Genomic DNA, 14,970 nt, shown 5'->3' with positions numbered 1-14,970 from the left:
GGAATTGTGTTATATTGTCTCTGGCATAAGATTACCACAATCACAGCTCTGTAAAGAGGTGAAGCACCTCTGCTAAAAACCAGTGTGTGCTACAGTTTAAATCTATTTCTGCTGTGCAAAATTGATGCCAAGAGACATGTAAGGGAATACTGCACTATTTGCAACATTTCAAAAATATATTTGAAGTTTCCTTATGGTCATATTAGGGAAAAATTTATCCAACAAAACCATATGGAAATGTGGTTTTGGATGCTAAAATACTGTCCATGTTTTATTAAAGATATAATAAATATCTGGTACCACTATAAACTACTTTCCCCCACTGCAAAACTTAACTACCTTCCTCTCTGATCACTGCAAGATGAGACAGATGGGTTGGTGCTAAACCCACCATATATATGAGTTGGAATCATGCAAGTTAATTGACAAGGAGGCAGTTCCTTCTTCTGAGTACTCTTTTTGATCATGAAGGGAATTAGGAAAGAATGCAAGTATATGTGTTAAAAATCAAAGGTATTATCAGAAAACAATTGGGAATTTTAACATAATCTGAAAACTATTCATTTTTTCTACACGTCAAATTGATTAATTTGATAAATGAATTAATTAATAATATGGTTGATATAGTCTCATAAGATAATTGGGAGGGACTTGAGGAAATAATGTAGTGCAACCTCCTGCTCAAAAAGCAGGCTCAGATGTGAGTTCAGTCCAGATTGTTCATAATTTTATCCAGTCTGGTTTTGTAACCTTTTTAGGACAAAAGCTGGTCAGACTCTCTGGGTGACTGCTCCACTGCTTCCCTTTCCTCAGTGACAAAAAAAAACAAAAAAAAAAATTCTTTACATCCTTCATTGAGTAAATATAAAATAATAGTAAAATAATAAAAGGAGTAGCACATGTTGCACACCACAGCTGTACGGTTCATATGCAGCTCCTGGGCTCAACACACACAGAGGGCTTAAGCACCTGAAGCAGCAGTGAGAAGCTACATCCAACATCCAGCAAGGACAGCCAGACCATCCCTCAGAACCATCTGTAGGTACCTAAATGCTGTCAGTGACCAAATTTTCTGCTGGATATTTGCTAACTGGTGACTGGTTGTCACACAACAAGCATCTGCTTCCCCTCCTGCCTGTAGGGGCAAGAGCACAAAGTCCTGACTGAAGAGTGGGCTTCTGGCCATGACTGGAACTCAAGCTCTAAACCATGGTACCTAACTCCTTTTTTGAAAATCTACTCCCAAGTGCATAAAAAAAAAAGGAAAAGTAATGGTTATGAATTAGCCAACAAAGCGAAGGAAACCACCGGAGAAGGGGGACGGGGAAGCAACAGGGATATTTACAAACAGCAACTGAAAGATGTTTGGGTATGTGCTGTAAATGATCTGTCCTAAGCTTCACATGTGTAAAAAAGCTATTCTTACCTTAAAAATTATTTTGGTTGTTGTGGAATGTAAAATAAACAGGCAGTAAAATGGCCAAAGACTAGACAGAATGTAACAAAAATTAAAAAGAGGAAATTCATAACAATGATTATGAATTAAAGATCTAAAATAGAGATAGAGGAAAGGTAAGTTAAATGTATGGTAGTAAATGAATGGCTAGCAGCATTAACAGAATTCATAAGGATTTATAAAAATGTAAGTTGAGAAAAATGAATCGTAATAAGGATTCATTCCTTGGAGGATGACAAATTCAATAGCAATGGTGCACTATAAGATATGCTTAACAAGGGATTTTGCCCTATATTTACATAGAGATGGAACAGTCCATTCACATCTTGCCAAAACAGTGAAGTGCAGCTTATTCCAGAAGTAAGAGACCTCTTGAAAACTCTGTCAAGGCAAGCTGTTTTAATCACAGAGATCCTGTAATTTACATGCAGGAGTTTTAAGAATTGATTTAGAAGTTGTCTGGACTGCTGGATTTAATTTGATATTTATATATATCAAATATTTTTTGATATTTGTTGATAGTTATTGGAATTCTGGCAAAGCTTCACTTAAGATACAAAGAGGCCATATGGGAAAAGAGAAAGTGGAACACCCCCAGTGATTACAGAGCTATTACTGTAATTTCTCTCCTAAGCAAATTAATGAAATGGCTGACACATGAACTCATCCAGTAAGTGGGGAACAACAAAAAAAAAATGGATAGCAATATAATTCAACATGCTATTATTTTGCAAGACTGAATAAAGGCAATTACATTCATGCAGATTACGTAGATTTCTCAGTAGTGTTTAATACTGCACAGTATCATTATTTAAATACTGAATGCTATAAAAGCAATAAAACAAATTTAAACTGATGGAAATCTACGTGATAAATCTCAACATATAGCTATTAAAGAGAAGCTACTTAAAAAAAAGGATAGTTTTTTAAAAAATTCTAACTTAAGCTGTCCCATACATGTACATGGAGTTGGAGGAGACTATAATAACATGACTGAAAATGATGCAGAGGAAACAAAGGGGAAGAATGGTAGACAACTCACAGCAAGATTTTTAGAAAAATCACAGGACTTTGGCCAAATGCAAGAAAATTTGCCTAGAAATAAAGACATCAGGCCATTTTAGAGAAAGAGGGATAACATATAAGCAAGAGCCAACAAAGTTCCAGGTTTGGAATAAGACAAATTCAGCTTAGCAATTAGAGAGCCTTAGGAAGCAGAGGATTCTTTCAGTCTTGAAATAAATATTGAACATTATCCCAAGGATATGTATTAGTTGAAGTAATGTTTTCTTTGGCTTCATAAATCAATTACAGAATTGTGTTGTGCAGTATATCAACTATAGTGGAATGCTGGAATATGAATCATTAGAAGAAAATAAATTTCTTATTCTTAGAGATTTTTATCAAGTCACATGGTGCATGTGCTTTTTTTTTTTTTCTATCTCAGTCATGAGATACTGATAACCATACTGATATTTTCATTCTTGGCATTCTTGGCATTCTTAGCTAAGGCTGATCTGTTAAAAATGGTGTATGGGAAGTGGTCAATATTATTGGATATGGATTAAATCCCCCTCAATTAACACAGGGCAAAAGTAGAATTTCATAAAGAGAGCAACAGTCAAGCTCAAAATATGGTTTTGCCTCAAAAGCCTGTTTCTCAGTAGCTGAATAACAGGTGTCAGGGACACAATGAAACTTCCAACATATGTACACCTTGAGTCTCATGTTAACTTAAAGCATTATCAGGAAGAGAGGGATCAAACAGTAGACAAGACTAATGTGTGTGTGACTAATAAGCAAAGCATTCTAAGAGTCCAGTCTGGTATTGTTCTGGCTGAGATGAGAGAAATAATTCATACCCCTCAGAAAGATGTTAGTGCACTCCCTAATAACACATCACCAGCAAGTTGAAGATGGTGTGTTTTCTGCCATCCTTTGGAATATATGAAATAAAGGTGCTTTTCAATGTGTGCCTCATCAAAAATCAAAATACTGCAACTGACTAGTTGAGGTGCAACTGATCCAGTTGACGTAATGGTGCTCAGGCATAGAATATTCTCAATCTCAGAAGTCTTTTTCAGCCTAACTGATTCTGTTATTCTGTGATGGTCAACATGTACACAGACAGACCTTGAACTTGTCTGCAGCCTTTTAGGAGCTGAACTTGAGAAGGGAGAAAACACTGAATCCTCTAAGTATGGAGCAACTGGAGAAGACTAATACACTGGTCATTAAGATGATTAATAAAGTGGTAAAGGCAAAATGTAGGATGGTCATTTTCCTGTTATTCTCTAGTCACCAGTCCTGAGGAATCTGAATCTAATAACTGAGAAGCCTTCATGCAGTAAGTAAGAATTTCCTCACATCCCTTCAGAGGCAATTGAAGAATTGTGAATGTGATTTTTAGAGTTTGCTTACTTTAATGTAGAGGGAACCAGTGTCTCCTGTCATGTAATGCCTTCTCTTATTTTGCCATACCTTGCCTTCCCTTCTGTGCTCTGCCCTACCCTGAGTGATTTTTTCACTGCATCAGTTCATTTAAGACATCAGAATGGACAGTATTGCTTTTACTTCAAGACAAAAAAGAAAAGAACTTTTTTAGGTTAACCCCATTTTTTGTATTCCTATTTTGAGAAAGGAGGTCACAGTAAACAATTTTGGCCTGAGTAAAGCCATTTTACCTTAAATATTGCATTGTACTATAATAAGCAATATTAGATCTTTAGTATATAGCATGTTAAATTAGATCTATGTTTTATTATTACAAATCCCAGAATTTTGTATAGCTAAACCTTTATAAAATGATACAGTAACATGAGAGGTTCTGGTTTTTGTTCTGAAGGCAAAGTATGTGTGGTGTACAGAATGTTTTTGGTGATGAGATAAAATGCATCAATTCTGTTGTCCTCATATCACTCATTCACTCATCACAGCAATTATTTGAATGATTCAGATGAGTATCTTCCTTTTTAATATGTAGCGATTTGTGTGTTAAGAGGGCACTGGAGTAATAAAAAGTGTGTATTTCACTGGTGGTTATGAAAAGCTGTGTGTCTGAAATTAGTGAGTAATAGCATACATAAAATAAATAAGACATTAGTACCACTTAAGCTGAATATTATAGATATGCCACAAACCAAGAAATTCAATAGTGAATTGGGTGCTTTACGTGTGCATATATTCACATATACACATAGTCCAACATACATGCTGACAAACCAATATACAGCAAAGGGCTAGTGAGAACCAAAACAGTCTGACTACTGTCTAACACCACTCAAACTTGAAACTTTAAAGAAAGTTCCCTGAGAATGTATATTTAAAATATTTTTACTGAAAACATTGATGAAGTTATTTAAAAAACCAAAGAAACCCTACCATTTGTTTGAATCCTACTGTGGCCCCAGTGCTGGTCAATGTCATGGCTCCCAACTTGCAGCATCCTTCAGGACACAAATCCCTCAATGCTGCACTACATGCCAAGGTTAATGTGCACCCAGAGCCACCCAGAGCTGACCAGTCAGACATGCTGAGGTGTGGAATCCCTCCTGATTCCTGATCCCTTTGGAGGGAGCAAGTATGTCCTAGGTCCTAATTTCACAGCCTGCTTGGACATTCTCTGTCTGAAAAAGAGTCATCTGCACCCTTTCCCTTTCCCTTTCCCTTTCCCTTTCCCTTTCCCTTTCCCTTTCCCTTTCCCTTTCCCTTTCCCTTTCCCTTTCCCTTTCCCTTTCCCTTTCCCTTTCCCTTTCCCCTGAGAAGGCTTCCTTTTGGCTAGTAGCTCGAGGATCTGAGCTCTCACCTGGGACCTGGAGACACTTGATGCTAGTGCCTTCATGCTTGAAGGCTCACCCCAGCAGAGTGGTCTGACCACAAAGCAACTGTTTAGAATTTAAAGAAACAAACCCCCCTATCTCTCTTTAAACACTTTTCAGCCTGAAGAAAGCAGCGTGAAACGCAGCAGGACTCATCAGAGCAGTCATTCGCAGGGGAGAGGGAAGAAGAGGACTCCTGGCACGAGCAGCCCCCTCTGGGCAGCAGCACCAACCACACCAAGTGGAAGCAGCTGACCCCATCTTTCCCGGTGTCCTAATGAACCAGCATGCTCCAAATGCACAGAACAGATTGACCCCTTCAGGCACTGTAGACTAATGTCTATCAGGCTTAGGATCCAGATGGGGCTCAACTCAAGATAGGTGTTCTGCTGGTCAGTGCTGTTAAAATCAGATGTTTTCAAAACCTTCAGGCTCTGGAGCTTTTAATCACTAATAGTCACAGTTTCTTTTTCTTTTTTTAAACTATCAAGCCTCAGGGTTCCTCATTCCTGAGGTCTGTTTTAGTAACTAAATCTTTTTATGGAGATGGGCCCCAGTGACAAAAGGGTTCTTTTGATTCAGGCCCCAAATTAATCTTGCATTTTGTGGCTATTTCTCAAGGACATTTGCAACTAAGAGGCGAACACCTTGAACAATCTAAATCTACCTTTTTGGAGAACCTATAGGAATTCAGAGGATTTGACTTCCTTATTTACAAAGCTGTCTCATTTGTAGACCCATCTTTTCACTACTAAATTTCTTGGTTTGTGGTATACCTATAATACTCAGCTTAAGTGCTAGTAATGTCTTATTGATTTTACAAATGCATATATCCACATATTATTGTCTAATGAACTTTAAAACAGATCTGATTATAAAAGTTGTACTCAAGGCCATTTTAACTGACTCCCAGCCACCAGGAAAGCAAATAAAATTCAGTTGATGCCTATCAGTAAATAGCAGCTTGAAGTCAGTGCTGTGCAGAAGAAGCTGTGCTTACCATCAGCAGCCCTTTATAAGCGTAGACGATCCCAAGCCAAATGGTCATGTGGGTGTTTTCGCAGTGCTCCAAGATTGGTCGGATGGAGATGTCTCTGCCCGCAGGGTCCGGCTGCAAAATGAAAAGGTGGAATAGTTGGACTCAGATTTCCTTTGCATTTGCACCTCAGTGGTACTTAGATATATTTTCAGTTAATTGAGGATGTGCAGAATACAGAGTGGACAACTTTAAAGTAACTTGTGATGAGAGCGGACCCATGAACCTGCAGAGAAATACAGTGAAAAGCAAGGATCTGAGGAAACAGCTGCATGATAGCTACTACCTGGTGAGGTCACATCTACTGCAAACCTGAAAGAAAATGTCTGATGTCATTCTGTATTGAACATTGTCTGTCATATTTTTCAGCTTTAGGACATAGAATTTTCCAACAAGGCAAACAGCTTGAAAGCACAGGCATGAAAAATAATGTATTTAAATTCCTCTTTCCTTTCACCTGTGGTTCTTGTGTCACTGGCAAATGGCTGATAAACAGTGTATGAAACATTGCCATCTTTCAGGTGGTTTTTCATTGATAACCATGAGCTAAATTAAAGACCATTTACTATGGAAACTACACCAGTAGCTTAGGAGAGACTATAAATCATCAAAAATATGGAAAAAAGAAAGTCTTTTAGATCCAGTGATTGCCTGTGCAAAATGAAATACTGCTGGAAGCTTTGTAGCTTTCCATTTATTTGAAAAGGAGATTGTATAATATTGCAGAATCAAGAGGACTTGGAGACTATCAGAACTGTTTGTATGAAGGAGGAGCAATAACAGAGACTCAGAGAAACCTGCAAGAACCACCCCTTGCCCTCCTCACATTTTTTTTTTTTATGAACAGAGGAAGGAACAGCTGACACACAGAGCAGAGGGTTACTAGCTACTATGCTGTACACAATTAGAATAGATATTAGGGTCTGGGCAAAAGGCTAAACTGCTTGTTAATGATGCACATTGTACAAGAACACAAGGATCTTCTTGTACGTGATTCTTGGAGGACTTGTTTTAGTTACATACTGCAGAACACTCCTGCTGGCTATCCTGAGATGCATGTACCTACAGTCTGTTGTGTTTACAAAAAATGCTGAAATACTGAAAGCTACTTTTCCTTTCTACTTTGAAAGACTGGATTTGAACTTCAGCCTAACTGAGATCAACCCAAACACAGCTTTCTGTACCTGGTTGTCCCAGTGGGCTTTTCAATTTTCCTTTTTGATGAGTAATACATGTTAAATGTTTCAAACATAAGTACAGTGATCATTATATAAGAAAAAAATCATGTTTTCACCAACTGAAAGTTAGAAATGTACATGGAAAGACTTTGAAGATATCTGAATAATTTCCTAAAGCTTATTCTTGCTGTCTCTGATGATGTATGACTTCTGCTATGTATTTCAGCACAGCAATAATCTTCAGTTCACTTTCTTCCACTGGTGTTTTTGTATGTGAGGCATTTCCCCTGACCTCATACTCTGTAAAAAATGGGAAAACCCAAACAACCTTGTGCTATGATGCACTGCACAGTGAAAGTATTCACAACTTTCTTTGCAAAGCTTTCAGTAGGCAAGACATTAACATTTAAAACCTTTTCCTATCCTGAACTCCTGTAGAAACCCTGAAACGAAAAATAAAGCTCTTGGAAAAAAAGCTGGGCTAAAATAAAGTATGATAAAAACCAAGGCAGCAATATTAACTCTCCCAAAGAGCTTATGACTCCATCCTAATGGTTGTTGATGGCAGGCAAACAACCATTAGCTGAAGAACTGAAATGACTACAAACATTAAGTGTCATCACAACATTTAAGATGCTACAAATGTTTGTCTGGGGATCAGTTGAACTACCTCATTCTCCCTGATCAACGACAAAAGCCCAATGCTAAAATTTAGGTGCACTGAAAGCACTCTTTCATGTCAGTTACATGAAAATATACATAAACCTGATATGTTGAACATAATTTTTTTTCTATTATGTAATAAAGTTCACCGGGCAGATCATTCGCACAGAGCTCTGTATATGTAACTGATGTGTCAACAGGACTGTACTACAGAGCCTTTTTTCTAAAATTCCAAATTACATCTAAGCCTGCCAATAGCTCCATCTCTCATGGTCTGGAATTACAGAAGTGACATAAAATTTAAGGCTGTGGTCATCAGGCTTTCTTTTTTTTTTCCCCTTTCACTGGTGAGTCAGCACAGGACTGTCTCTTCATTTCCCCAATTCCACATCCCTCCTGCCAGGTATTTCTTTTCTTCCAGTTTCCCACTTTTCTGAAACAAGAAAGTGTATAAATAATGTGGACTTCCACCTGGTGTGATGGACAACGTCATGTGGTTTGTTTTCCCTGTTCCTGGATTGAAAACTCCAATCACACTTGGACTGAAGGATTCCCCCACCTTTAAATAACTATAAGTAATTGGAATAATTCCCTATTTTGAAGAATATTACTGAAATGAGAACTCCTATTTGTTCTGTGGCCATTATATTTTTATTTTCCCTATGTGGCTATTCTCTCATGAAAATTTACTTCAAAATTGGAAAGTGTATGTCCATTCATTACTCAAAACCTCTCTTTTAAGATCCAGGCACAAAAAAGATGAAGTGGAAAACATAACTTCTTTTCAAATACTATTAGAGAGTAAGCATCATTTCCTTATTAGGAAGATTGTCAGATTTTATGACTCATGATAGTTCAAAACTGATGTTAATTAAGTAAAACAGCATGTTCAGATTTTCTTTGTGAGATAGTAAAATCTTGTGAAGTGCTCTAGGTAGAGCAGGAAACGAAAGAATACTGATTGCAGCATTAGCAAAAATGTACGTGGGGAAGCACATCCTTCAAAAGACTTTCGAGATCTGCAAAGCAGTAGTATTTTAAACAAAAATTTGCTGAGGTCCTGTGCATGTGGGGTTAAATGTTGGCACGTAGCAGTAATTTTAAAGTGAACTGATTTTGCTGTTTACTTATCGCTATTGCAGAATGACATTCCTGTTCTACTGCCTTTAATTTGCCATTCTGTTTCTTCACTGATTTTGTATGAATTAACTAATCATAGCAAAAATCTGGGTTAAAAAAACATATGATATTTTCTGATGTCAAAAGAATTTTCAAAAACTCTACAATTACAGCTGAATGGGGCACTTGACTGACCTCTCTAATCATCCACCATTTGTGCACTTTGTTATTGCTTAGAGAGGATGACAACATAAATGCTACCAGTGATTATATATGTACTGGAAATTTGCCCTTTCCTTTTATAGAAAACAATCTCAATGCCCTTCAGATGTCATTCTCAAAAGCCTGAAGACCTCCTATCTTGTGATTAGGCTGAAGCTTTCCTACCTCTTCTGAAACCTAATAAGGTTTCTGACGTTGACATCAATTTCTGGAGTGCTTTCAGCAGTTGAACATAAATAGTTTAGTCTGTTCACTTCATACAAGAGTTGTGTATCATCACCAGTAAAATGCTTGTTTTACATGAGATCCACTAGGTCTAGAAAGCAACCCAAACCAGTAAACAGAATGTTTATATCCCCAGTGTGTGTGTGTTTAAACTATTATCAGTCAATTCTGTAGTTCTGTTGCTTTTTCATTTTCTTTGCTCTTCAGTCTGCTGGGAGGGCTGGAAGATCCTTGTCATAATAGGTGAGTGATAGCCCAGGTGGGAACTACCAGAGGGAGAAGTGAAGCTTAAAACTACCAGGAGCCATTAGAGAAATCTGAAATTTTTTTTTTTATCTATAAGTACAATTTCTTAGTGGCTATTATATTAGCCAAAATCCCTCTGGAAAGGGCAGATATTTGTATTATGTACCTTTGACTTAATTTGTGTCTTTATTGCTATTCATCTTCTGTAGCTTCACAAAGGTCTTCAAAGGAGGAAGGGTCTTTGTTCTGTGAGGCATTTTATCCAGCAAATGTCTGGGAAGAACAGACTGGGCTAGCACACAGTATCCAAAAGTCCTTGACCTTCCTAAGGTACTTTTTCTTCATGGTCCTCCTCAGGTCCATTGGCCAGCACAACAGATGATTGTGTTTGCAGAGTTGTGGTGCTGCTATGTGGCAGAGCTCACAGGGGGTCAGTCTCATCCCACTCTCTGTTTTATCTTCCCTTTAAATGGCTTCAATTGAACTGGCATAATGACTGTATACTACAGCTAATTTGCAGTGTGAATTAGATATCTCTGGCATCTTTAATTTGTCACATTTAGCAGGCATATGGAGCTCATGTGATTCCTTGTCTTAAAACACAGACTTTGCTAAATTAGAAGATCATTCTTACTTCTTAAATTCACTTTTTTTTTTATAGTTGGTTATAGTTGGTTTATACTCTAAGGATAATTATAGTTGGTTTATACTCTAAATTCTGTAAAGGTGTTTCACAAAAGGATTCAAACAGTTTGAGCATGCAGTGTGAAATTGAGAGCCAGGCTCTTAATTACTGATGAAAAGATGAGGATCAGACACTGTCAACTTTTTGATTACCTAATAATTTGTAGGTATTTATAGAGCAAAACAGCTGTGATATGAAAAAGAGATTTTCCAGGAAATGGATCCCTTTTGTTTCATGTATTTTTTGCTTTGTACAGTCATACTTTCCATTACTGCAAAATAGGAATGGTAATACTAAGCTAGGGTAGCTCATTTGGAATGTCTTCCAATTAAAAATGTGGTAGGCAGCCTAGAATAATAGGCAACCTTGTTTGTTGATACCTGAGCTTGGGTTTGGGTACATTACAGATCACACTGTATGTCACAGGGCAGCTCAGCAAAGCACAAAACTATTACTGAATTCTTGCAATCCAGTGACCAATTTAATTTCCCTTCAATGTTAATTGAAAACTCTGGACATTTGTGTAACATTCTAATGATTGAAAGCGGAGGTATGAAGTGTTTCAGGACACGAGCTTTCTTACACAGATCTGAATACAGACCCTCTGCCTCTGTGACATGAACTAAAGGGTGTCTTTTGGTTATCCAATGGGATTAAAGAGTATTTTCTGCTTCATTCGTTTTCTTGTTGTACTGAAATCCAGTTCACCACCCCACCTAAGTCAATGGACTTTAGGCATTGTCTGGCTTCACAAATACTTCAACAATTAAACTCTGCCCACAATTAAATATATCAATAGATATGTTTATATGGTAACTCCTAAAAAATCTTCATTCCAAGTGGTATTTTAGGATGAGACAGTAATTCAGTAATGGTTAGCTAGCAAACATGACATAAGGAAATGATACTAGCTGGAATACCAACGTGAATATCCCCTTTTTTTAATTCAGTCACTTCTCAATTCGGTTTTCTAAAGAACAAAGAAGATGTAAAATGCAAGCCAATGAAAAAATACTGATACATTTGGGGACTAAAAGGATATTGATGTTGCTATTTTACATCCCTCATCTTGTTACATATACAGAATCCATGCTTAAATTTGCAAGTGAATGGGAGTGAAGAAAGACAGGAAACCTCCCCTCCTCCCCCAATTATATCAGATAACCACTGATTCCTATCATCCCAAAACAATAATGTTTGATAATACAGACACAGTGATATCACCCTGCAATATATTTAAAAGAAACCTACTTTTTAGGTCTCCATCTGCCTCTTATACAAATAATTCCATAAATCAGTCAGCATACATACTGTAAATTAGTGTGATTTAAAGATGATAAAATGCCAGAAGAGCTATTTATAAACTCTTTTATCATAAATTTGCCCATACATTTATTTGTAGAGAAAATCTCCCATCAACATTATTCATAGCATCACTTTACTTAATGAGTTTTATTTTCCTGTTGTGATGTTTCATTTTTGTTTAAATGAAAGTGTTTTTTGAGAGCCAAAAGGTTCCTAGAGATTTCTTGCTATTTTTATTAATATTATCTCCTAATCCAAGCAGTTTCCTTTATTTGTATTACATAAAATGCAAAGTAGTAGTTTAGACTGAGTCAAGAAAAAACTGTGATCCCTGCAAACAATTGCAGAATAGTAAATGAAAGGGAAAAGGCAAAATTCTCTTGATTCATGGAGAGTTTCAAACAACTGTGACTGAGTCTTCCCGCTCTGCAGTCAGCTATAGCTTCAGTAGAAATTTTACATCATATTATTTCCTCAGAGAATGTTGCCCCAGTTGCATATCTAGTGACTGGATAATGAAATGTTTCTGTGTATGTGCATGGAGACAGAGGGACAAGTGTTACAAAGGCTTAATAAAGCACTCTCAGCAGTAGAATGTGTGGTTTTCTTTGAAGGGAAGGCAAGGGGCCAAGACACATAAGAAAAGTAGGTCAGAGGAATGAAGACCTTTATTACTACTCAGACCCTCTTGCACTGCACAGATTCTCCCAGAAATGTGCAGTTCTTGGTATCAGCTTCACTTGATGAGGATTTTCCCCTCCTTTCCTGTGAAGCTGCCCGGAATTGTGGTTCACAACCCAGACTTGCCATTCCTTCTAGTTTTCTTTTCTTTCCTAGCTAGATTTGCTGCTACTCTGAAGGCCATGCCAGGCACTCCTTTTGGTGGCTGGAACAATTCAGTGCCTCCATGCTTATGGTAATGGAAACAGACAGCATTCTTGGGAAGGAAGGCAAAGGCAGAAAGAAGAACAGTAGAGTGAAACCACAGAGGACAGCCAGGGACAAATTGTTTGGGTGGCCCCAGCTGGAAGCAAGGTAGAGGTTCTTTTTGTAATTAACTTCCTAGTGGGTAGGCTTTGAGTTGTAAGCAAGGATATGACTTATTGCTCATCATGTGGCACTCAGAGAAACTGGATTTAACACTTTTCCTGTAAATAAGACAGACTTGCATCCATCAGCTAACAGAATCTATCATCAGTTGCTTCTTTCTACAAGAAAAATCAGGTCCTCAATTTTGCCCAGCTATTTGGGTCAAGGAGGACAACAATCTCACCTCTACAATAGTCTTATATTTTCTATTTAGTGCTATAATTCCCTTGATTTATGGATTCTGAAAATATTTATCACTATGCTTATTTGCATTGCAGTGACAACAACAACAACAAATGGACACTGACTTAATTTAGAAAGTGAAAAATCCATTCCCTAAGAGGATTTAAAAACACATATATCATGTGTGGAAAAGAGAGAAGCATAAAGTAGGGTTTTATGACATTTTCAGAGGCAAATATCAGCAGAGACCACTGCCACCCTATGCAGGCTCTGATAAATGAATAGTTTCTGGGCCATGGCAAATAAAAAAAAGACTATTTCTCAACATTAAGGACCATTTTAATTTCCTTACTTGTTTTTTTATATTCTCCAAAATGGTAAGGTGATGGTCCATCAACCTATCAGAGGATTTTGCTGCTGTTTTTATGACTGCACTAAGACATAATTGAGGGATTGCTATAGTAAGGGAAGGTCTTTCCTTTGTTTTCAAAAATTTTGATCAAAATCTTTAATTTCTAATGCTAAGATCAGCATAATAAGTATATTCCATAATTTCATCACTATAATTGAAGCAGAAACACCTACTTGTCCTCCCTATGTCCTTCTAAAATTAGGTAATTCAACTTCTCCAACACAAAAGCTGCTTTCTCGTTAATCAGTTCCCAGTTTCTTGTTGACAGTCAAATGTAAGGTGCATCTCAAGATACAGAAGTACATGAAAACATTTGTCTTTCATAAAAATGTTGAAGATTTTGATTTTTTTCTCCTACCTTGCAATACTAGTAATGTCTCAGATATAAACATTTCTACATACAATTTTCATGCAAAAAAAGGAGTGGATGAATAAATCAATAAAGTTCAGGTCAACAGAAATACTTTGATTACTTCAAAAGATTTTATTTCATTTTGACCTTTTAGACTTGATAACCTTTTTTAATATAACCTAACTCCATTTTGAAAAGAAAGGTCATGTTGAATTCAAAAGAGATGTTCTTTAGTTAATAAAGGTCAACAAGAACATTTTAGCACTTTCCTACCAAAGTAATTCTGCATGGGGAAACTGAGACCACCCTTTTTTATTACAAATAGATGAATTTTATGGCTACTCAATGTTTTCTGAGAAAAATATCTCAATACTTAAGGAGTATCAACAGCAACAAGACTGTAAATCTGTGGTCCTGACGGATTACTTCTGAAGATTCACACTTGCCGGTATAACTGATCCTGTATTAGACAGCAACACCAATGAATGAACCACACACCTTTGCAACTTTTACTGACATCACTATGCCAGCAAAGCTTACAGACTGAGGGTGAGGGCGGGTGATTAAAGGTGTACAAAGTATGCATTCATCTTCAGTAGAGTCCTGCTTCAGCAGTGAAAAACGTAGGCCTAAACAAACTAAAATTACACTTGGAGTCTTAAATCAATGTCCGTCCTGCTTTAAAGAAAGACTCTGAAATGAGGCTTTCATAGTTATATTGACATTACAGTTAAATGAGACTGTCTTGGTAGCTGTCTCATCTTCAGTAGAACACAGAATATAGATTTTCATTGCATTAACTCCAGTTTGAAATAAAACATCTCTTTTAGAAAAAAAAATCCTGTGACAATAAACCTTTATAGCTCTTGCTGAGCCAATTGTATTGACTGCAGAAAAAATAGCCCTAATTTTGGTTCTGATGTCTAAAGTGGATTGTCAGGTTCCTTTAGTTCTTACTATGTTTTGCCTACTGATTTGAAA

General features: G+C 37.0%; 1 protein-coding gene across 5 annotated transcripts in view; it reads right to left on the bottom strand.

Moving 5' to 3' along the window:
* Positions 1-14,970, bottom strand: part of GABBR2 (gamma-aminobutyric acid type B receptor subunit 2) — a 469,815-nt gene that overhangs the window by 33,703 nt on the left and 421,142 nt on the right. For all 5 annotated transcript variants that reach the window (XM_069004222.1, XM_069004224.1, XM_069004225.1 and 2 more), the window contains one exon: positions 6,275-6,385. In XM_069004222.1, coding sequence (XP_068860323.1) covers positions 6,275-6,385 — 111 coding nt within the window. The remainder of the gene's footprint in view (positions 1-6,274; positions 6,386-14,970) is intronic.

The sequence above is a fragment of the Aphelocoma coerulescens genome, chromosome 2, assembly GCF_041296385.1.
Source record: "Aphelocoma coerulescens isolate FSJ_1873_10779 chromosome 2, UR_Acoe_1.0, whole genome shotgun sequence".
Lineage (NCBI taxonomy): Eukaryota > Metazoa > Chordata > Aves > Passeriformes > Corvidae > Aphelocoma > Aphelocoma coerulescens.
The sequence above is the reverse complement of the archived record's forward strand: the minus strand, read 5'-3'. Positions and strand labels throughout refer to the sequence as shown.